The sequence below is a fragment of the Neolamprologus brichardi genome, chromosome 22 (assembly GCF_056152115.1).
Source record: "Neolamprologus brichardi isolate AB-2024 chromosome 22, ASM5615211v1, whole genome shotgun sequence".
Taxonomy (NCBI): Eukaryota; Metazoa; Chordata; class Actinopteri; order Cichliformes; family Cichlidae; genus Neolamprologus; species Neolamprologus brichardi.
In genome coordinates, this window is record NC_142124.1 from 15474246 (window position 1) to 15499270 (window position 25025).

A 25025-nucleotide genomic window follows, 5' to 3' on the forward strand; every position below is an offset into this window, starting at 1 on the left:
TATTACATCATATATTGTATATTGCCATTAGTTCAAATCCTCCACCAACCAGTAAGTTTACTGTGGATTTATCAACCCATATTATGTTGTGTGTATTGTATTGCTGAGCCCACATCATTGTCCAATTGTCTACTTGAAAACAAATATATATATAGAGAGAGAAATGGAGGAAGTCTGTTTAGTTTGAGGCACCAGACCTAATTAAATACTAAAAAATTAAATCTTCGTACAATGTTAACAACAGGGCGCTAACAACTCAAAGCAACTTTTCAGTGAGACTGCATCATTTGGTAGATACACAGTTAAGGTGAGATTTGTTTACATTTGGGTGTGGGTACATGTGTCCTAGTATCTGTCAGTCACTTCCAGGGTATCTTAAGATGTTAAATTCAATATGTTATACTTTAGTAACCACATCTACTAGATATCACACAAAAGATAGTTAGCTAGCCTGTCTCAACTGAGGAGAAACACACATACAGATTTGATCAGCACAGGAATGATCATTTCTCACTGTCTTTCTCACGTACATACACATACAAATTGGTAATATTTGCCTCTGCAGGCAACAGTTTGTTTGCTATACCATTTAACAGCATTACCCCTGCATACCTCTAATTTGCTGTCTTCTCGCATATTGCTTTTTTGTTTGTGGACAAGTGAAAGGTTTGTCTGACAGAATTCAATGTATACTGTCTCAGTGACAAGTGACAACATGGTTAGTGACCCCTGGAGACAGCAAACTTCACTGCATCGCATTTTCATCTAGTAGCACAGCCACCAGAAATATTGTTAACCGGATTATTTCTGAGGATCTTAAATTTAAATCAGATTTCAGGGCAAGAATACCAGTTGCTAAATCCAGTGGCAAAAAGTCATTTACTGTATAGCATGAAGTAGTGCTTACACTGTTAAATCTAAGGCTCTGTCTCAGCTTCAGCCTGTGAAGCTGTATAAAGAGTAGAGGTAGAAGGTGTTGAAGAGGACAGTTTAATATAAAAAACAAGCTTATATTGTGGAAATGTGACAGTGGATGTTACTTGGGGCATGAAGGTGTCAGTGTACTAGGCAAGTTTGTTTGAAATGGCAAATTGAGCTGACTGTCTGCTATCTTTATCCCATCAGGGAAGCCACCAGTCCTGTACAGTTCATCAAATACTATCCTCGTCTCTTTTCTTGTGTTTTTTTTTTTTTAAAAATATCAACAAAATGTGTGGCGGCACGGCGGTTAGCACTGTTGCCGCACAGCAAGAAGGTCCTGAGTTCAATTCCAACATCAGGCCGGGGTCTTTCTGTGTGGAGTTTGCATGTTCTCCCCGTGTTTGCGTGGGTTCCCTCCGGGTACTCCGGCTTCCTCCCACTGTCCAAAGACATGCAGCTTGTGGGGATAGGCTAATTGGATAATCCAAATTGTCACTAGGTGTGAATGTGTGAATGAAAGTGAGTGCGAATGGTTGTCTGTCCCTGTGTGTTAGCCCTGCGACAGACTGGCGACCTGTCCAGGGTGTACCCTGCCTCTCGCCCTATGACAGCTGGGATAGGCTCCAGCGCCCCCCGCGACCCTGAAGAGGATAAGCGGAAGCGAATGGATGGATGGATCAACAAAATGTATTTATATGTATGTAAGGCACATAAAAGGGTTTAGTACATAAAATAATACTGAAAGATGCATATTGAGATTTGTAAAGAAAGAGAAAGCAGTAGTAGTGTCATAAGACAAAGGCTGCTGTGGTATTGATCAGTACAAAAAGGCCTTCTGAGATGATCCGCTCTATGTAGTTCCTCCCAATGTTGGCTTTGCATCTATTTTGTTTCTGAAAATCTTCTCTCTCACGCTATCTCTTGTTTTCCTTAATAGATATTGATTTTGTTTTGGGTACATGCTGCAATTTCTTTCTTTGCTTACATTTTGTGCCAATTTGCTTCTTCTGTTCAGATAACAGCTTCTGTTTCTTTACTCTCGCTCTTTTCTCTCTGTCACAGTGTTTGAAGTAAACCTATCCTTCCAGATGACACCAGTGCAAGTGCAAATCTCTGTGCGCAAGTGCAGACGTACATGTCTGCGTATGCATGGTGTCACTGTGCAGTGCAAGTTTAGCAGAGTGACAGTGATGTCAGACACATAATGATTTCCTATTGGCTGGCAGCCCCCGAGGCCTAACGACCCGTTATTGATCTGACCAATTAGCATTCACACCTTTAATTAATACTGAAGCCTGATGTTTGCACACAAGCAATCTCTCTCTCTCACACACACACACACACACACAGATACAGACTTTTAATTAATAGTAAGAAGAGGGGTGGCTGTGAGAAGAGATAAGAGAGGAAGAAAGGGACAGAGGTAGAAGTGAAAGATGAATGTGTGAAACAGAGAAGAAAACTACAGGAAGTAGAAAGCTGATCAGTACTCTTACTAAAATCAGTGCAGGACTCTGACATAAGAGCTAAGGCTAAGACGGAGCTTAATGGTTTACTGGTTTTTAGTAATACACACAAGCTTTTCTTCATGCACTGAGAAAATTGTTATTACTTTTGCTTCTCTGTGTTTACTATTTTGTGTGGTACTTGATGCAGTTCAGTCTGTGTAACATATTTCTTTTAACTGCAGTGAAGTAAATAATCACTGTGCTGGACATGAAGATAATCCACCAGCTATACTTCTCACCAAAAAGCATATCAAAGAAATCCCCATAACATGCAGTGTGTTCCTTTAGCAATGTATCATCATCATCTACAGTAAGTCACTTCAATAAAAGAAAACGTGTCTGTTTCTTGTGTTGCCTGTATCACTGGACGGTTTACTATTTTGTTTGATCAAGTCTGCTCGAGCGTATTTGTTCCAGTCAGAGTCAGCCCTTTCAGGTCAGATCAAATGATAGCTGACACTGCAGAGTACTGCTTTAGTAAAAGAAGAAAGGAAAAAAAAGAAGCAAACGCAAACAAACTAGAACTTGATTATGTTCATTTCCGATGCCCACAGCCTGTTAAAATAGGATAAATGTTGAGGTAACAGGTGTGTGTGTGGCATGTTTTGTTTTTCTTTATATGTATGTGTGTCAGTCTAATGAAGTTCTGTTGGCAGGATGTCTTTAGGGAGATATCTAATGGTTTATTGAACCAAACCTCAGAGAAACATTGATCACAGCATCAAGGAGTTACACCCACATGGACTCAAAATACACACACCAATCCTTGTATATGGACGTGCGGTGACATGCACGCAAGAGGCCCACACACAAACACTCACACTAGAGTGCACGTGAACGACCACACACACACACACACCGGTGAAGTGGAGGTAAAGAGGTTATAATTGACATCCCCATGTTTCTTTGTGAGCAGTCAGACTGCTGTCATTATCTGCTCATTCAATTACATACAGGGAAATTGCAAGGCTGGAAAAAAACCTAAGCACATCTTTTCAACTAACATTTTTAGATGGATACTCCATCCACAAAAATGAGGTAATTGTGTTGGACAGGGTTATTGTCTACCCTCAAAATGAATAACTTGTTTTACCCTGCCACATTAAATTGCATCCTCCCTTGGATGGGTCTAATTCTGGCATATGGAAATTTGTAGTCAGCTGCAATATATTTCAAAGGAAAACCAGGCTACTCACTCTGCTTATTATGAATGCGGGTTCTTCTTAGTAATGTTGATTAAATATTATGTCCAATAATTGCATCTACAGCGGCCCCTTTAGTGATATATATGTGATATTTACCGAGCAGTATCGTAAAAAGTAGACGAAGAAGGAGGCATTAATTTAAGCCTAACTACTGGAGAACCCAAAGTTTTCACACCGCCATCCACTCCAGTAATATATCTTCATTACTGTGATATTTTAATTGCCAAATAAGCAGGTTATGGTCAATTCTGTATCAGAATAGCATTTATGCAGGCCAGTATATGCAACATTTATGGTCAGACAGTATACACTGACACTGGCTGCTGGAAGCTACTTCATGATCTCAATGAACACAGATAATTATTGTTCAGCCTGAACATCAAGGCACCACTATTACAACCCTCACAGCAGTTTTTACCTTTAGGGAGAGTGGGCTGTGTGCTTGATTGTTTGGGTTCTGGGGTGTAATAAACCCAGAGAGACATTAGTGGTCTGTTGCTCTGAGTCCATAATGTCTGATCTACACTAGAAGTTACAATCATTAGCAACACAGTTGTGTGTATTAACTGATCTTCACAGCTGCCAGATGAGCTAAAGCTTTGAACAACTGTTAGTTTATCTGAGAGCTCTCCATTCTTCCCGCTTTAACTCTGCCTCACAGTCTGTCTGTCTCCCTCTGACATGGGCGCGCACACACACACGCATGTTCTGCTACCACTTTGCCCCACGATAAATGTTTTCAGAAGTAATCAAACTTGGGCTATTTTACACATTTGTTGTGAAGTGCACTCACACAACCCAAAAGTAAATTTAAAATGAAAAGAAAATCTTAGCTTTTTAAAAAGATCTTACTATTATCTATTAAAGTAATATTTGCGATAGCAGCAGGCCTAGTACATTTATGAAGTCATTATTTGTAGGACGCTTTCAATTGAAAGATGACTATCCTGAATCCTAAGCCCTATATTTCGTCAATTCAGTTCGTAGAGCCATTCATTTTCTTCACTGCTTAAGCCGTTAGTGTTATGTATTAGATAAGAATTATGTAATGTGATGGGGTTTGAGTACTAGCTGAAATTATTAAAGCGGATAGCCTTGGATTGTATATTTTAGACCATTATTAGGCTGTACAAATAGGATCAAAAAAAGGTTACATTAAAAATATATAGAAAAGAAAAGAGGTAGCATGTGCATCCCCACGCAGCATGCATTTTGCACTCTTGTCATCTGTTCTATACAATTTGTGAAATGAAGCTTAGTGTTGACAGCGCTGGTGCAAGAAAGCCCTTAGCACAAATTGTGTGTGTTTGTGCGTGTTTTTCCTTATACTGTACACTCAAATTACACAATGTATGTCAGTAAAGCTTTTCAACTTGAATCTTCAAGATCTGACGTGTAACTTAAGTGCTGTCTTCCTTGTTTTAGCGTTGTAACTCATAGTTTGGAAGACCATTGTGGCCATCTCATCACCCAGTTAAAACCAAACAGTTCATCTTTTAACACACATGACCTGCCTTAAAGCTTGCTAGTGCCCTAGTCTTCTCTATTATATGCAACAGTGACATTACAGAAGACAGTTAAATAATATGTAAACACATATTTTTTCTTATTCTTATTCTTACTCTGACATAATATCAACCATGTTAGTTACTAACAATATTAGAACAACTAATTATCCTGTGTATTGTGTCTGTTTTAATTGTTAAAGTACAATGAAAGAGTATGTAGGGCATCTACTGAAATGTAGCCTTTTTTATTTCATGCTTGGCTTATATACTTGCCCTCTGTTTCATTAAGTGCATCTGTTCAACTGTTCTATAAAGCAAACAGCTAATCAGTCAACCATATGGCAGCAGCTTAGTGCTTTTAGGCATGTAGGCTCCGTGACATCACCTGCTGAAGTTCAAAACAAACATACTTGGGGAAGAGAGGTGATTCAAGTGAATTTTGAATTGTTGTTGGTGACAGGCAGCTTGGTCTTCAGGAGCTGTTGATCTACAGGGATTTTTCATTGCTAGGATTTATAGAGAATGGTCTGAGAAATATTCAATAAGCAGTGCTTACTCAGTAAGTGTAAGGAAAAAAATGAAATAAAAATGCCTATTTGATGCCAAGGGTCAGAGGAGTCTGCTTGGAGCTGATAGGAAGGCCAGAATAACTCATCCATTTGTTAGCGCCAAGGTGGGCAGAAGTGTAGCTATGAATACACAGCACATCAGTTTCAATTAAATTCATTTTTGTTTGATTTATACAGCGCAAGTAATAGTCGCCTCAAGGTGCCTTATATTGTAAGGTAAGGATCCTACAATAATACAGAAGAAAAGAACCAGATGACCCCCTATGAGCAAGCACTTGGGAACAGTGGGAAGGAAAAACTCTCTTAACATAAAAAAGAAACCTCCAGCAGAACAAGGCTCAGAGTAGATCCAGTAGAGCACTTTTGGGATACAATGGAACAGGACATATGCATCATGGATGTGCAGCTGACAAATCTGGAGCAGGTTTGTGCTACCCTGTCATGTATGGACGAAAATCAAGGTGTCATCATCTTGTTGAATTTAAGCCATGAAGAATTAGGAAAGTTCTGAAGGCAAAAGCCGGGACTACCTAACAGAATGGCTGATTCGCAGATACAATGGAGATATAAACCAAATTTGCTCTCTATTTACTCTCTCTATTTTATAAGTATTTGCATGCCAGGCTGGCGTTTGATATCAGTGCACATTCAAACTGCCAAAATGCCAGTTCTGGCTCAGAAAACTCTATGTTGGGTACTGAACTGCTCATGTTAGAGAGAAACCACAAATGAAGGTCTCTGGTGTAAAGTCTAATGGGCTACCCATACAAAACATTAAAGAAAATCTTTCTAGGTCTTTCTCAGTTGTATTTTCAATTTTGCTGGATTGCTTTCCAAACATGGCTCTGTCTTAGTCCCTTAGGAGGCAATTAAGCTACCAATGTACTTTTGCAACATGATTAGAATAGACAAATAGTGCCAACATCATCAGGTTGTCAGTTTCACCAAATGCAGAGCTGCAGAGTACTTATGACACTTTCAATATTAAGTGGTCATGTAATCACAACTCAAGTGGATGATTGCTGCAGGACAGGGACGTCATAAAAGACAGCAGCCCCTGAGGCTTTATCTCTTATAATCGATAAAGGTGAAAATGGTCATTACCTTTACACAAACACTGCAGAGCTAGACTCCAGTTCCTATTACTAAGAGGTTTAAAACATATATACATATATATAATTCTGATTTCTTTTATTAAATTACCAAAATATAAGCGAATATGTGACTAAAAGTAAACAATAATGATAATAAATTAAAAAAAAAATAATAATCTGCCATAGACTTGCTGGTCAATTTAAATGGCTGTATCTATAGATGGCATCTCTTACCACCACACATACTTCTCTGAATGTAAAATGTATGTTTTTATTAAGGTCTAGTTCATCATCAACCCCAAACCCCAAGCCTATTTATTTTGACACAGTCAGATTGCTTTCTTTGTCACCTTATTGCCAAGACTGTGGAGAACAGTTTTAAACAAAGATAAAAATTACATATTTTTATGACATAATTTAGGATTAGGGTTATCACCAATGATGAGTTGGACCTGAGAGGGTTCAGACAATCTAGTCTCACAGGTTGTCATTTTGACCAGGAAGTGAATGAATGTGAAAATGAATGGCTCGTTTTGTTGCTAGCGGTTCGCCACCGAGAGTCAGTTTGAGGCTGAAAAGGGAATTTGTCTGGAAAAGATCTTAGTCCTACCCCCTGCTGTTCCTCATTTTGGACTGTGGCTGGTAATAGGTGAAGGAGGCCAGAACTGCTGGTACTTGTTGTTCCATTTCCATTATCATATATCATGTCAACTCTCTTCTCTTCGCCATCACAAACGTTATATAGAAGTGTGTGTGGTGCGGGGTGGAGGTGAGGGGGTTACCTTAACTACTCTTTTAAAGCAGTGCCCAGCTGTGAACTTCACTTTAGCTCCTTTTGTTTATCACACGCTGTAAGATTTTATTACAAGGAGCTACATAGCAGTTCCAATGTTCTTCTTTAACTGCTGATTCCTGTCTCACACACACACACATATACACTGTATAGAAATAAATGTAGTTGATACCTACATATACGTCACATAAACAGAAAAGCTTTCTTCTTGGTGTATAACCACATCAAGTAGAAAACTTTTACCATTCATCCCATCACTCTTTGTATTTGCTCAGCTTCTGCTCAGCAACATTCTTTTAACTGCTTTTTTTTTCATTCTTTTAATGCTTTTATACAGAAAGGTGTCACATTTTTCAAATGGTGGATATCTCATCTTGGCATTAATCTTTTCATATTAAAAAGCACAAAGCCATGCAGAATAATTTCACATTATCCCATTCGTGATTGTTAAGCTGTCATAGTTAGAATTTCAGAAAATAACTCGAATCCTAGTATGACAGTTACTTGACAGCTCTGCAGCAACTTTCTAACAATACAGGGATTGTTTGGGGGGAAAAGTTCCACTGTCAATATTATAAATATATGGATGTATTATGTTTGAACAAAATGGGCAAAAACACGTCTGACATTTTTCAACCACAACATTGGAGTATTTCCAAAACTACCACATAACCACTTAAAGTTTTTGTTTGTACAATCAAGGACACATTAACAATTTCGATCACATACCTGCTTGCGACTCTGATGCATGCTACCACAAGCAGCATTTTATTTTAGAATCAAGATTATAATCTTTTAATTAATCCAGATAGATGTACATGGAGTGCTGTCAAAAGTCTTGAGCAACCTGTCATTTCTATATAAAGTGCAGCAATTTATGAAAACATAGTGTGTACACAGCCTGATCTCTTTTAAGCAAGGTTTCTTGCAATCTGTTTGCGCAACCTTTAGGAATAGTTCTCCAGGCTTCTTGGAGAACATACAAAGCTCTAAAAGGATGTTTTGGATGTTGGCTGCCTCTTGTTCCATTCTCTGTCAACATGATCCTGCTCTGCTTCAGTAACATTGAGGTCCAAGCTCTGTCGAGGTCAGTCCATTGAGAGTTTTCCATTGTGCGCTTTTTTAAAATTTGTGTCCAGGTACACTTTTATTGCATTGGCACTGTGTTTGGGATAAATGTTGAAAAATGAAGCTGTTGCCAATTAGATGCTTTTCAGATAGTATTACATGGTATTAAAATCTAACCGTACGTTTCTGTGTTCATAATTCCATAATTTTGACAAGATCCCCAACACAATTTGCTGAAGTACAGCACCAAACCTTGACAGAGCAATTTTTTTATTTTTTTTATTTTATTTTCAAATCCCCTTCCTTCAGTGGCAAGGGCAGTTTCACAGAAGTGTTATCTTGAAATCTTCTTTTCCCCCAACTGGTTTACATTTAATCTGAAATGACATTTAACTCCAACAATTCTAAACCCGTTGCCATTATCATTTATTTGGTAATGGCAACCTATTGCTGCAGACAGGAAACTGCCAATCACATTTTGCCAAGCTGTATCAGAATGCTAATGTCCGCCTCACGTGCACGTTACAGAAAATTTGACATGAAGAAAAGGATGTATTCAGAACGTCACCTTGTGCAAAATAAAGGTTTGGAAAATAAATGTGCAAAACATTCAAGCTGATCTTTAAAAGTAGTAACAACATGTATATTTTGGGCCTGTTATATAAAACTATTTTCTTATGTTTTTTTTAATTTATTTATGATGACTTAATAGTGCCTCTGCTTTGATTAGAGAAATAGATAAAATATGTTTGTTGTGTAAAATGGCAGTATGATTGCACTGTCAGGAGAGGCACACTGTATCATACAGTATGGTTTATGATGTACAACTAAGGCTGTAAAGTGGTGCTAACTTATTAGACAAAAAGTGTTTTATGATACAAGTCCTTCATAAGTCTATAAAAAGAGTTGGTCACAGTGATAAATGAATCAAGCTGACAGGCAACTGACTCGAAAGTTGACAGGCGGTAAATCTAAGTGCCCCAGAAGAGACACCTGATTGTTACAGAACTCTCTAAAAACAAAATCTTTTTGTGTTATACATCTTACAAAGTAACTTCGAAATCACTTTTTTGGTTTATTTTATATTTTTTGCCCTTTAATCTATGTATATGATTTCTTACCGCATATTCAATGTTTTGTATTCAAGCATTTTACCTTCTACTGTACTCTGTTCAGGTCTGAAACTCAGTTCATCTTGTAAAAAAATTACTGCTGACTGAGGTGTAAAACCTCTGAACTCCATGAATCATCCCCCCCGTCTCTGTGCCTCTGTTTTCCTGTCCCGCTCTCTGTCCCCCTCGCCCACTTCACTGTCCTTCACTCCCCCTCGCCAGTCTTCCAGTCTGCAGTGCCATTTGTCTCACTAAAAAGTCTAAAAGCATGGCAGCATTCTCTCGTGCTTTTTACCCTGTGCTCAGTTCTTTCCTCCCCACCTCTTCCCCTCTTTCTTGTGCTCTCTGTACTTGGACTCGGCTGTAATTGCTTATCTAGGGAGAAATAAAAGCTAGGTAAATGGTTACATGTGTGAGAATGTGTATGTGGTATAAAGAGAGAAACTGTATAGTCCTTTACATGCAGGCCTTTGAATGTGTGTGTGTGTAGGTGTGTGTGTGTGTGTGTGTGTGTGTGTGTGTGTGTGTGTGACAAATGCAGATAGTTCTACAGATGGCCCATAAAAGCAGCAGCTTGTAATGAAGCAACTGAGACTGAAATCATGGTTATGGTAAACTGGGGAGAGCCTGAGATAGCGAAAGAGAGGCAGAGATAGATAAAGAGAGAGAAATGAGAGGAAGAAGAAGTGTGGGTATGAGAGAATAAATAAGAGAGGGCAGGCAGCAATAAACCACGGTGAAGAGCGTGGCATAGCTGCTGGCTACTGAATAAACTAGTGTAATGAAAGTGTGTGATGTTCACAATAAACTAGGTAGGAAAGAATGAAAGGAGGAACAGGGAGATGGACATAAGGGTTGATATATTAGTATGGATAAAACAAGGGAGAAATAGAAAGGAGGGGGGTGTTGTCAAAGGTTTTTTGTTGAGGATAAGGTAGTAAGGGAAGAGAAGGGGGGAATTGGTGGATGGAGGTGCAGAGAAGGAGAGGGGTAAAAACACCAGAAGTGGGAATGAAAGCCTAGCAAGGCAGCAGAAACAGATGGAGTAAAGAAGCTGGACAGAAAATAGTGAAAATGAAAAAAGGGGAAACGGTGCAAAAAGATAGATAAATGGAAAAAGTGATGGAGATACCAGTCAAGCTCCTAGTGGCTAAAATGGGAAACTGTTGGTTAGCGTGTGCCCTGGATTGCACTCTGGACCACCAATGTTAATGTTTGTGTGTGTGTTTGGATGAGAGTAAATGTGTGCCTGATAGGATGCTCAACAACAACAAACATCCTGACACCAAGTGGGGCCATGCTGACTGGTAAAATCGATAGGCCAACGGGTCGCAACACTAGGCCAACCTGACATCCAATCACAGTACAGCACAGGGGTTCGCCACAGTGATGGATGACCATGGCTGTGTGTGTGTGCGCATGTGCACTAATGTCCAAGTGTGTCTCGTCAGTGTGTGTTTCCCGGTCACTGTGTGTGTGGAGATAAGGAGAATGGCAATTAGAGGTGTGTGTGTGTCAGGGAGCTGGCAGGCAGACTTAATGACATATACACATGCATATACGCATTTAAGAGATATGATAATAACAAAAAGAAAGCTGACAGGTTTATTTTAAAGGAAAATGAAAAGACAGGTTGATTGTGGCCACATGAAAATTCCAAATATAAATGTCCACATAATCACCCGCACTGTGGCTAAAGGGGAAGGAATGGGATGTAATTGAAAAGGTATGACAGTAAAGTCATTTTATAAATGAATCTATCAGCCGGCCAATTCAAGAGTCATATCATCCGTTCATTTACTGACATTAAATCTTCTCTACCTGCTTTGTGAATAGTAATTACAAATTATTGCAGTTAGTATGACAGAGAGCTCCCTACAGCTGTACTAGAGCTTTTTACAAACTTATTCTGGATATTTTTGCAGTTCAAGGAGTAAAGTGAAAGATTTCCAGAGTTTCTCGTGACATTTAAAGAATATGTGTTGCTATACTCTTCCTCACCACCGTTGTTGATTTCTGTTTTTCTAATCTTTTCTCTCTTCCTTTAACATTTTCCTTTCTTACCTCTTTTGCTCTCCGTGTCTTAGTAGTTTCATAGTTCTATCTATCATGGTGGGCATCCTGCTCCTTTCCCTCTCTGCCGCACCACCCTCACCAATCCACAGTTCCCTCTCGCCCCTATCTGTCTAGTTCCTGCTCCCCCTCCCTAACCCCGCATCTGTCTGAAGTGTTTCATAGTTGTATCAATCAAGTTCAAACAATAAGACCAGAGTTGCTCCCTGTGCGCCCATCTACTTCCTGTTTTATGGCTTGTAATACCCCTTCTCCCCCTGTCTCGCTCTCTCACTCCCTCTCGCGCTTGTTTGTGCGTCTGTGTTGGCGGATGTTTATAAGCCTACAATTGTGCATACGTCTTTGGCACAGAACTGCAAATTAATCTAGCGGGAAGAGGGGGGATTGAAAAGAAACTTTAGCATTTCCGCCCTTTATCCGAGGCTGAATTTTCTCTTCTTTGATTGCAAAGGCAATCCAACTGCCCATTTACAGCCATCACGCTCGGCAGTATGTATTTGTGAAGACCAGTAGGCTCCCAGCTATGTCTGCGCTTGGAGCAATACTCTGGAATAGGCTGTAATGGAGGTATTTAAACTGCATCACCACAATGCAAGTGTCTTGCTTTTCTGACCCCAGAACTGTTTTTAATGACAGACGCAATGGGACCGGGCTGTAACACCATGTCTACACAGAAGACACAGTGTGAGCTGCACATTAGCAGAGCAGCAGCAGCTCTGATTCAGTCACAGTATTGAGCTGTGGGTCACCTGTGTTTTGAAAGCCCTCAGAGCACAACACAAAATAAAATAAGCATTGGTGAGACCGTGTGTGTGTGTAATATACGGGAGCGCAGACTAGAAGCAGAAAAAAATTGTTTGGATTATGGGGGTAAGCATAACTAAAAGGTTCACCCGGATTTCAATTGAAATTGATCATCTGTTTAGTTAGATGTGTGTGTGATCTGACAGACTGAATTACATGCATCACTATAAAAAAGGGGCTGAGCATATTATCTGAGTGATGGCTGAGATAGAAAAATGTATATTTTAATATTTGATATATAATATCTGATAAAAGCCTTCATCTTTCTCCTTTTCTGTCATCCTTTGCAGAACTGCACAGTTCATCTTGTGGAAACCCTGGTGTCCCACCCAAAGCGGTGCTAAGTGGTGGAGGAAGATTTGCAGTGGGAGACAGTGTGCGGTACAGCTGTGTCCCTGGTTATGTCTTAGATGGTCATGCGACACTCACATGCATCACCAATGCCGGAAATGCCGCCGTCTGGGACTTTCCCGCTCCCATTTGTCGAGGTACGGACTCCACGTGTTTTTGTGTCGTGCGTGTGCAGGCGCGTGTTTATGTGTGTGCATGACTAGATGTGAAGAGTTTTTGTCCAATTTAAAAATAAATTCAAAATCGACCTCTATTTTCAAGATCTTTACTACTATACATGTGTCAAATGAAATGGGAAAAAAATGCTGAAAATGTTCAAAAAGACTCAAGCAATCTTCAAGATATCAGAAATGTTGACCTCTATGTGGAATTTTATGGGAAAAAACTCTTCATATATTTATGTGTACTGTGTTTAAGTGTCCCTGAGAGAAACAGGAAGACAGACAGACTGCATGTGGGCAGAACAAGGCTTGTATGCTTGCGTGTGTGCAGGCACAGAGTGACACAGGCAAGGGTGTGTAAAGTGTGCATATAGTGCGTGTGTGTGTGCGTGTCAGATATGTGTGTGGAACAGAAGCAAAAGTTTACTGAAGTAGAAGTTTTTAAAAATGTTTTAATTATTGCTGTATGCCACACTGCAGCATTTATGTGAATTTATAGCAGACATGCACAGTTTGCTTTAAACATAAAAAATTAAGGGAACAACTGGAAAGATTTGAGTTTGGAGTTTAGGTGTGATTTTGAATGCAATCCTCTTAGGGTTGATGACTTTGGTTGACTCAAGAAATGACAATGCATGTCCAAAAAAAGATTTTGAATATTTCCTTTAAGGTCCAATTTATAATTATAACATCTCAGATTGTTTTAAACTTGATCAAATCATATAGCGAGGTAATAATATCCAGGGATTCCAGGAAGAGCATGTTTGGCTACATCTGGCACACTAACATGATCCAGGTTTTTATGTTACTCAGTGTTGTTTTGCACATGTAATTTGACATATCAGGCCCAATACAGCAAGTACCAACCGATACAAAGACATGTATCAAGACAGATTAGGCCATTAGAATTCGGATGATAACAATAAAACAGAAAAAAGAAAAAAAAACAAAAACAACCCACACACAGGAAACAACAACAACAAAAAAAACCCAAAACCAACACCCCCCCCCCCCCACACACACACACACACACACACAAAAAAAAATTAAAAATCAACTCCCCCCCAAAACCAGAACAAAAGGGAACCCCATGATACAAAAGTGTATTATGTTGTAAGTGTTTTCAATGAGTTAAAGTAAATGATAAAAGGCTGCCACATCTGTGAGAACCTATTAACATTTCCTCTGAGTCTGAATTTTATTCTCTCCATTTTTAGCTTTCCAAGACAGCAAAATTCAACGTCGTTCCAGCAGTGAAGTGAAAGCGATAATATCCAGTTGCTTACGACTAAGGTTTAGGGTGGCATCTTCAGAAACACCAAAAATGGCAACTAGTGGGCATGGTTTGAGAGTAACGCTCAAAACACGAGAGAGCACTTCAAAGTAAAAAGTCCAGTATAATTGAAGTGACGGGCAGGCAAAAAACATATAAGTTAAATCACAGGGGGAGGTGTTGCATCTGTTGCACAGGTCAGGAATGCCGGGGTATATTTTGGATAGCCTAAATCTTGAGAAGTGTAATCTGTATACCATCTTAAACTGAATAAGGGAGAGTCTTGCACATGAGGCTGAGGAATGAATTTTGTCAATTACTTTGTCCCAGTAACCTTCAACAAACTGAAGACCCAGTTCCTGTTCCTTACTCGAAGCAATTTTCTTGGTTGAGTAATTGTTTGATGCCATAATTAAAGTATATATTTGTGATATTAGAGGCTTACTGTGAGGCTTCAACTGGAATAAGTTTTCCCACCAAGGCTTGAGAGGCTGACTTGAAAACTCTGGCAAGATAGAAGATGCACAGTGTCTTATTTGAAAGTAGCGGAACAAATGATATGAGGGCAAATCATACAAAGGACAAGTCCTCAAAGGATGACTTAAAGTCCGCTAGCAATGCAGCTCTATGCTACTCAAGCATTAAGCTAATCTCGGCTACAGTTACAGGTGCCGCAGGTGTCGAGGTTTCTCGGTCTCGGTCTTGTTTGCCCTTTGACTTTGACATTCTTTGGATCTTCAGTAATCGACAAAGGCAAAAGACATCCAAAACTGGGAATCAAAATCTCAAAGAAGTAGGTTCGTTAGGTAAATGCTGAGCCGTGTAGTGGAGCGGACCTAAAACACGTCTACCCAGTAAACGCCATTACCGGAAGTTCCCATGTTACTCAGTGTTCTTTGTCCCTTCTTAAAATCTACAGTGGAAACTGTTGCTGTAAATTGTGTAGAATCTGCAGATCCCTAGCTGCTGACAGCTCATTATTTTACTTTGCCAATCAATGTTGTTGAGTCCCAATGGCTCTTGTTGTCCCTTATTTATAAAACTTTGTGTTGAAAGTTCATGGAAAAGGCAACATAGACACACTTTTCTTGGCAGTTTGAGGAACTAAGGCAATAGTATATCTGAGGTACAATTGACAGTTCAAAGATGTTTCCATATATGTGCAGCCTTAGGGGACCTGAATCAAAAGCACTCTGTTTGTGTCATTTATTGCTGGAGTTATCTACTGAGTTCGTGTTTGCCGTGGGTCCTAATTAAAAATATCACACACCATCATTTAGACAGGGGCACTCTGTCACTCATTTTAAAGGACCCAGGCACAAGCATGCCAATACCACTGAGCATAGCATGAGCTAAATTGGGTGTTATAACCTCTTGTGGTTTATGCCTTTATTTTGATAATGGACTGAAACTAAGTTATTTTATCTATATAATATTTAGATATTGGCTAATTGGGTACATGAATACGTAAGGATAAGTATAAAAGTAAGTATAAGGCCACTTACTTTTGTGAGGGCATTGCAGTGTGGAAAGAGAACCCAAACACAGGCCTCGCAGGCAGATTGAGGATGTGGATGGTGTTTATTATACATGTAGGGTGAACATAACATGAGATGGACGGACGGGCTGAATGGCTGGCTGGACTGAAGTGAACTGAAATGAAAAACTCACACACACAATTGACGATGACAAGACAGTGAACTGCGAGAAACTGAGGGTTTAAATACACTGGCTAATGATGATGATAAGAGACAGGTGAGAACATAGCTGAACTGAATCTGGCTAATCACACACAGGAAGTGGAACAGAACATAATGCACATAGACCAAGGCTAACATAATAAAGCAGGAAACCAGAAAACTAAACCGTGACAAAGTAAGAACTGAAAACACTGGGTCAACAACCCAGGAACCCTGACAACGTTTTAATAAAAAAATACATTATTTTGAAGTTGAACATCAGGGTAATCTAGGCACAACAGTAACTCACTGGAGTAAAAGTCACTCCACCTTTCATTACTGAGATTAAAATCTATTATTTGTTTATTTTCAAACTCTGTATAGGCCCCTATATTTTCAGTGACAGATATAATCCCCATCCAGAAAAACCTGTCATTTTTCAGAGATTTAGCTGCAACGGAGGAGTTATATTTCGCTATATATTTCAATTTTTTTTGCATTCACACAGCCCAACATCATCACACTTTCTCTTTCCTTCACTGTTGAAAGTATGCATTCACTGTGGTGCTACTACTAATATTGGTTTTATCCAATCAGATAATATATCTCCAGTTTTCATCAGGCTTCTTTTTTTTAAAAAAAGAAAATGATTACAATTATACAGTTTTTATTTTGATAGACAACTGACAGATATAATCCTCAATCAAGGGCTTATGGCCTGTATTTTCCATATAGTCCAGTCTTAATGTCATGCTTTTTTGATTATTCACGAAAGGAAACATTCAGTTTGTCAACTCACTTATAGGGAGATAATACCGTTATGATTATCTGACATTTAAGTCATATTGTACATTGTTGTACCTTACAGTGTAGCCTTATGTGTATGGTTAATTTGTCAGAGGAAAGTTATATTTTTAAAAAATTAATGCTTTTGAAATAAATGTCTTTTCAATTGGCAAGAACACCCAGTAGATGCAATCAATGCAGCCAACCCCCTGCGACTGAATTTTAAAAAACAATCCAGGAAATGTCAGCATTATCTTACTGTAATGAACAAATCTGCTCTGTTTTAGTCTAGCTCTGACTTCCTTAGACCAATTGCACATTACACATTTTAGCCACTAGTAAGACTTAAAGGCTTAGATTTTGGTTTGGTTTTGTGTCCTTTGACTAGTTCAGTTCTGTCTGTTTATGAATCAGTTAGTTGCCTTAGCTTGCCTGTAGTGGTTTAACGTGCAGCAGAAACACCCTTCACTAGTAGTGCAGGGAAGACATGCCCTCCCATGTTACTGGGTTCAATTCTTCTAATATACAGAGATAGTTTTAAGGTTCTTTTATATTATTTTTTAAGTTGCTCGGAAAACTAGCAGCAGGTGACATCTCTGAAATGATCCATTATTCCACATTCACATCTATTACTTGTGCTGACTAGTCACTCTTCTGTACTGTTAACATCCAAAGGCATTAGGAGTTTTTTTAAAGGTTTTTTTCCCCTTTCTAATTATCTTCATAAATATATCAGAGAAAGCATTTTATTTAATGACTTTTTCTTTTTTCTTTTTAGTCTGTGCATTTATGTATGTTTATGTTGCAATTTTATCTACTTATTTACTGCTTTTATTGATATTGTTTATCTCGTTATGCCATTGTTTTATTTGGTCATTGCATTGTTTTGACTAGTTTAAGTGTCTTCTAATTTTCTGGCTCTGTAAAGCAGTTTTGCTTTCCAGCCTTTGCCACTTTTAAATTAACTGTATAAATGAATTTCACTTTGATATACACAGAGATAGTACAGGGATTTCCCCATAAATACATGCTCTACCATGAACTTAATTTTTAAAAAGTAAAGTTCATTTCAGTTCATTTCAAGCTGTTTAATCAGTGACTTTTTACAACTTCTTCTGTGCTCAATCTAGTCCAATAATACTCATGACTGCCAAGTGACATCGGTGACCTGAACTTCCACAGGCACAAACTTAATTATAAAACTGAACTTTGCTGTTCCACCTGAAAGCTTTCTGGTTGCAGATCTGATAAGCAATACAGAGTCAGTCATCCATAAGAAGAAACCATAGGAGAAATCGCTTACACTTCTCATGAAGGACCCAGACATCATCATCCTCCCATGAGAAAGTGGGTGGGTTGACCGTGTTCAGCACAAATAACTATCAGTTCATGGTAAAATATCTCTTTAGAAATGCAGCCACAATACAAACTAGGTGAGATAAAGGTTGTACCACCATGCGCTACAAGGAAAGAAAGCAAGTAGTTAATTAGAAGCACTAAAAGAACAGAAGGTATACCATTATCAAGGTTGGGGATTTGTCCAATTTGGAGCCTGGATCAATCCATGCTATTATATGATATGTAAACATCCTCCAAAAACATAATTAAAAAATGTATTTCCTTATATGGCATTGTTGGACAAAGACACAACTTCTGTAGTTTTTACTTTGTACGCTTCTACAGTGCATTTTAAGTAATCTGTTAAGATGTGATTGAAGTGTGGGATTTAAGCTTTCAGTGAAGTAATGTCAGTAAAGTAAGTAAAGTAAAAAGTAAAATAAAATTTTATTTATATAGCACCTTTCAAGATAAAATCACAAAGTGCTTTACAGAGGCAGAAAACAGACATTAAATTCTAAAACAAAACAAAATCAACCAAAAGCGAGTTTAAACAGATTTTTTAAAATACATGACTGAGTCCACAGATCTCAAACTCAAAGGGAGCGAGTTCCAGAGTCTGGGAGCCACTGATACAAACGCTCTGTCACCTTTTGTTTTTAACCTTGTATGCGGGACAACCAGCAACCCCTCGTCACAAGACCTCAGGGACCTGCTGGGGTGATAAGAAAGAAGAAGATCACTTAAGTAAGTTGGAGCTACACCGTGCAGGGCCCTATAAGTCATGATTATGATCTTAAATTGGACCCTGAACTTGACAGGGAGCCAATGCAGCTGAATCAGCAGGGGAGTGGCATGGGAGTATTTGTGATGCTTTATCAGAAGCCTAGCAGCAGCATTCTGAACACCCTGCAGTCGTTGCAGGGAGGCATTACTTAAGTAAGTAAACAAGGAATTACAATAGTCTAAAAATCTACAATCTGGTACATCTGATATGGTATACACTGGCCAGCTCAGAAACACCAAAAACCCTGAAAGACCACAGAAGACAACTGAAGTGGATGATTGCAGAATTATTTCTATGATTAAGAGAATTTCATTTTCTAACATCTAACCAAGAACACTCCCAACGAGGTAGGTGCATCATTGTCTACATGTCTTTAATTAACTGGCACCTTTATGAATTAATGGAAAGGGTTTAAAAGAAGGTGCTAAATTCTGATTACACTCGTGAACAAGAAGGCTAGGTGGCCAGATAACATCTTAAAGAGGCTGCACAATTCTGAAGACAATTTGTTTAGAATATGAAACCAAGATGAGCATGTACTAGAATGATGGGAAGAAAAAAGCATAGAAAAACAGAGACGCAGGTCAGGATTGGGACATCTACCAGATAGTGGAGGCAACTTTATGGCGGGGGCATGTATGGCTACAAATGGAACTGGGTCACTAGTGTTTACTGATGATGATGCTTGATACTGTTGGTGACTGCTGATAGGTGTAGCATAATGAATTCTACTCAGATTCAGCCAAATGGTGTAAAACAGATCCGACAGCAGTTCACTGTCCAAATAGATAATGACCGTAAGCGTGCTACAAAAGCAACCATAAAGTTTCTCAAGGCGAAGAAATTTGATATTCTTCAATCACCAAGTCGGTCACCTGATCGAAGCCAACATGACGTGATGTTTAGCTACTGAAACTAAGTCAAAACTGAAAACAGAAATATGCACACATATTTTGTTTGTGGGTTCTAGACTTCAGGGGGCCATGAAGTAGAAAATGATTTAATAATGATAATAAGTTGATTATGTAGTTGTAGGTTTGTGCATTTGCAAAAGTAAACATATTCTTCAAAAAGGAATGATAGGATAGAAAAGTTAGAAGAGTTTATTCAATTTTAATCAACACATATACTGAAGGAATAAAACATTCCTTACAACAGGTTTACATGCTATTTTTTCTTACAGCAGAAACATTTAAGAAACCCATTAAAAAGACTAACAGAGTAATTACCATCAAGTAAAGCAGAAACGAAGCACTGTCAGACTATATTTACACCAGCTACAAGAAACATGTCGCCTTTCCAGCTCTGAGAGGATTCATTATAATAAGAACATGGTGGTCTTTAATTACTTTCATAAGATGGCTTCGTTCTTTTAATGATTTAACTTTTAATGCCCAACATCTGTATTTATGATATGATGAAAACAAAATAAATAAATAAATAAACATTTACCATCCGTTTAAGAATGGAGCATTGCAAAGATGTGTCATGTTTGTGCAGTTTTCCAGATTAGCACTGCCTTTGTGCTCTACCCACCATCAAAGCAAGTCAAATACATCCAACAATGTGCTGAATTGCTGCACAACATACCTCAGTGCACAGTAAACTATGATTTGAGTCCTGGGGAAGAAGGAAGCATAGATAGGAAGGGAGTGAGAGGGAAGCAGGGGAAATAGTAACTTGTCATTGCTGGATTAGTAATGTCTCTGTCACTCTGTCAGTGAGGCTAAGAGGAGCTAAGCTATTAATATGTTCACACCAAGTTTGAGGCACACAGATACACAACTATACAGCTCTGCTTTTAGCTTATACTTCTCTACCTCTCTCTCACACACACACATATACATACATACATGCTTACACCCCCATACCAACCTCTCCACACAACCAAACCACACATCATAGCAGGTCTCACTACCATCTTGTAAACCTTCCCTTTCACTATTGTTGCTATCATTCTGTGTCTCTGTGTGCATTCTCATTCCACCACCAAGTCATCTCCTCAGTTCTCTGATCACTTCAGCTGCATTGTCCCAGTCATCTGGTAACTCCTCCCTACCACCCAGAGCATGTCTTTCTCTTCTAACTGAGGATCCATCCAATTTGTGGGGTATATGCGATGTCAACATTCAGCATCACCTCTTCGATTTCCAGCTGCAAAATCACGAATCTGTCTGACAATTGTCATTCTCCACAAGATTGCTCACATGCTCTTCGTTTAAGACTCCTGCTCCATTAGTTTTCCTATCTACACTGTGATAGAACAGCTTGAATCCACCTCCAGTGTGCTTGACTTTGTTTCCCTTTCACCTGGTCTCCTGCACACATAATATATCTACCTTTTTACTGTCCTTCATATCAACCAGCTCATTGCCTTTACCAGACATTCCTGCCTCTTCCATCTTCTATTCTATCCTTTTCAGGCACCATTAGCACAGTTTGCAACTGTACCCTGTGTCCCAATTGCATTGGAGGCACTTGTTATTAACATGTGCTTTGACTAATCTGGTACTAAAATCTCATTCTGAATGATGTACATGGCTTAGATTTAGTGCTGGATGCACTTCCTGACATAACTCCAATTTACACTAGCTAGTATGTACTGCACAGTGTATATATATATATATATATATATATATATATATATATATATATGTGTGTGTGTGTGTGTGTGTGTGTATACATGGTATCAACAACACACAGAGGAAGTGGTTGATATCAAGAAATACTACCTGTGGCTCGAAAAGACCAGGCTGAACGACAGCTCAGAGGCTCTGATCATGAGAGCATAAAATCAGGCCCTAAGCACCAGCTCCATAGAAGCAGGAGTCTACAACTATTGACAGGATCCAAGTTGTAAACTTTGCAAAGGTGCCCCGGAGATAGTCCAGCACATTATAGCAAGATGCAATGTGCAAGTTAGGGCAGTCAACACTGACAGGTACAACCAAGTGGTTGGCATCGTGTACAGCAACATCTGTGCTGCATATGGATTAGAAGTCCCCAAGTCCCAACAGGTGATACTTACGAAGGTGGTTTAGAGCAAGAGGGTTAAGGTCCTTTGGGAATTCAAGTTCCAGACACACAAGCGACATTCAGAAGTCATAAATACTTAAAATAACACCAAATCCCAGCTGCCATAGCTGGAGTTTAACCCATCAAGGGGTGGGGGTTCAAAATCCAATTGTCAATTGGTCTCTGTTTACGGTGTCAAGAACCGCAACCGTTATATGCTTTTACATTAGTAATATTAGTACATTTCATAGTTGCATGAACTCAACTATAACACTTATGCTGAATAAGAAGTGTAGAAGTACACCCTTATTCCTTCTCATAATGCACTTTTAATGTACAGAGGCTATGTTAGTTGAACAAAAATATAACAATATATTGCTCAGTCATAGTATTGTAAACACACACTGTAGAACAGCATGTAAGGTTATATTCTATGTGTGCTATTGCAAGTGTTGGGGCATTTGAGTTCATATGTGCATTTATGCTTTGTCAGTATGGATGCTTTGTTTGTGTAGAATTATCAGAAGCATCCATTGGCATCCAAGGCATACACCTTCACACAAACACACGCATATACACATGAGCAAAGCTGCCCTTGAGAAAATTTAATCATGATCTCACAGTAAAAAAAAGAAAACGTGTATGAATATTCACATTTGGGGAGATTGTTTGTCTCTTGTGGGGGTGGTTTAAGTGAAAGATCATCAGTGAGAAGAGGGTATACCTCGATGTTACAAAGATTCTCTGTGGTGAAAATGTGGGAATTTAAGAGAAATTGGTCCTGTGCATGTTTCCCATGGTGGTGCAATGTCTGCAAGTATAACTTAAACACACACGTACACATGTATACACACACACACACACAGAGTGAGAGTGAGAGACAGAGAGGGCAAAGCAGAAGGGAAGAGCCAGAAGGAACGGAAGTAGGGGGTTGTTGTTGGAATTGAAAAAGTAATAATGTGACAAAAGTTGAAATTAGACTGGCTGAGAAACGGAAATGAAATGAGTGTGTGGGGGGGAGTGTGTTTGTTTGTGAGTGTGTGCAGTCAGCATAACGAGACTGATGCTGCTAGTGCTGCTGCTGCTGCTGCTGTTGCTACAGCTTGTGTCCATGTTTTGTGTGCTAACAGGAGAGCGCTGATTACTGGTTGAGCTCATAGTAGTAATTCTGCTGAAGTCTGATCAGGTACTTGTTTTTCCTTGTGAAGGGAAATAAAAATGAATGTTCACCAAGGAAAATGAATTCAGTGGTTAGTCTTTAGCTTTACTCTGTGCCTCTATGGTGTGTTCAGACACAATCTAAAGGTTATTTATGAGGTTGCACGGGTCCAGGTATTTCAATTTGATGCCTAATGGCAGTCTATACCAGCCTTTAAAGGTCTCTGTAGATATTCTTCCCCAGACCATCACTGACCCACCGCCAAACCAGTTATGCTGAACAATGTTGCAGGCAATATAACGGCTTGGACCTGCCAGTTCTGGTATTCTATGGCAAATGCCAATCTGGCTCTCTGATGCTAAGCAATGAGCACAGGGCCCACTAGAGGACTTTCATAAAGTCTGTTTCTGATTGTTTGGTCAGAGACATTCACAATAGTGGCCTGTTGGAGGTCATTTTGTAGCTCTGGCAGTGTTTATCCTGCTTCCCCTTGCACAAAGGACCAAATATTGGTCCTGGTGATGGGTTAAGGACCTTCTACAGCCCTGTCCAACTCTCCTAGAGTAACTGGCTGTCTCCTACAATATTCCTCCACACTCCTGAGACTGTGCTGAGGAGACACAGCAAATCTTCTGGCAATAGAACATGTTGATGTGCCATCCTGGAGGATACCTGTGCAACTTCTGTAAGGTCCAGGTAGGTTCCTACCCTAGACAAACGCAAAACTACTGGAAAAACAGTCAGAAAATGAGCAGGGAAAAAAACAGTGGCCTAAACCTGTAAAACTACTGTTTTGGGGGCTGTCTTGTTGTTGCCCCTCTAGTGTAGCTGTTGTTAATTTCGTTGATAACATCGCACCAAAAAAACTGATTAACATCCCTTCTGTTACTTAACTGACCAGAACAATACCCTAGAGGTTTAACTGAGATGATGTAATACTCTGTTTAAAAGTGTTTCTTTACTTTCTTTACTTTATGCTGGCAGTGCAACAAGGACTAAACCACACATAATGATATAGTAATGTGTCTGCCGGGTGTATTTTTACGTTAACATAATGGTTTTCCAGCTGAATTAGAGGTTTAGTGCAGAGCAGCATTTTAAGTGAGAGAAGAAGAACAAACGCTTTAGCTTTTCTTTGACACTGGAGTGTTTTTAATGACAAGAGCTCTGCAAATGAGACTACTGATGATGAGGAATTAGTTTTGTGCCATTCAGGAATCAGATCATTTAAAAGCAGAACTAGAAAATGGCATAGTGATTCAAAGCAAAACAACCTCAACAACCTCCTTTACATACACAAGTAGTTTTTATTTCCTTATTTCTAACCAGCATTTGAACTGAAAATGTGTTTTGCAGGGGGGTTTTTTTGTTTTGTTTTTATGGGTTTTTCAGGTCTGTATTTTTAGTCATTTTAGGCATTTTGGTGAAAATTACACAGAGATTTTTTTTGTGTTGTTGTTTTGCTAGATTGATGTGGGAATTTTACAGTCATCATTGCAAAAAATAGCCTATAGTTTCAAAGATAGTGCTCAAGCAACAGCAATCACTGAAGTACTTACTGTGGCCTCAAACTGGACAACAGAAGCACAGGGGAGAAATTTCAATTTGACCCACAGAATCATGGTCTTAAAGCATAAAATGAAACCAATAGATCAAACCAAAAGCATCACATGAAAGCTACAGTCTACTACTCAGCTATAGTTATAAAACCTCTAGATATATTACTGACATAAACAGTCAGCAGAATACCAGGCCTAAAAGACCACCACAAGGACATCAGGTGTGATAACACTGGCCATCATTTAACATGAGTCTGGGAGA

At 39.1% G+C, this 25025-nt stretch overlaps 1 protein-coding gene across 3 annotated transcripts in view; it reads left to right on the top strand.

The window, feature by feature from the left end:
• Positions 1–25025, top strand: part of csmd3b (CUB and Sushi multiple domains 3b) — a 370269-nt gene that overhangs the window by 134658 nt on the left and 210586 nt on the right. For all 3 annotated transcript variants that reach the window (XM_006787920.3, XM_006787921.3, XM_035906501.2), the window contains exon 4: positions 12946–13143. In XM_006787920.3, coding sequence (XP_006787983.1) covers positions 12946–13143 — 198 coding nt within the window. The remainder of the gene's footprint in view (positions 1–12945; positions 13144–25025) is intronic.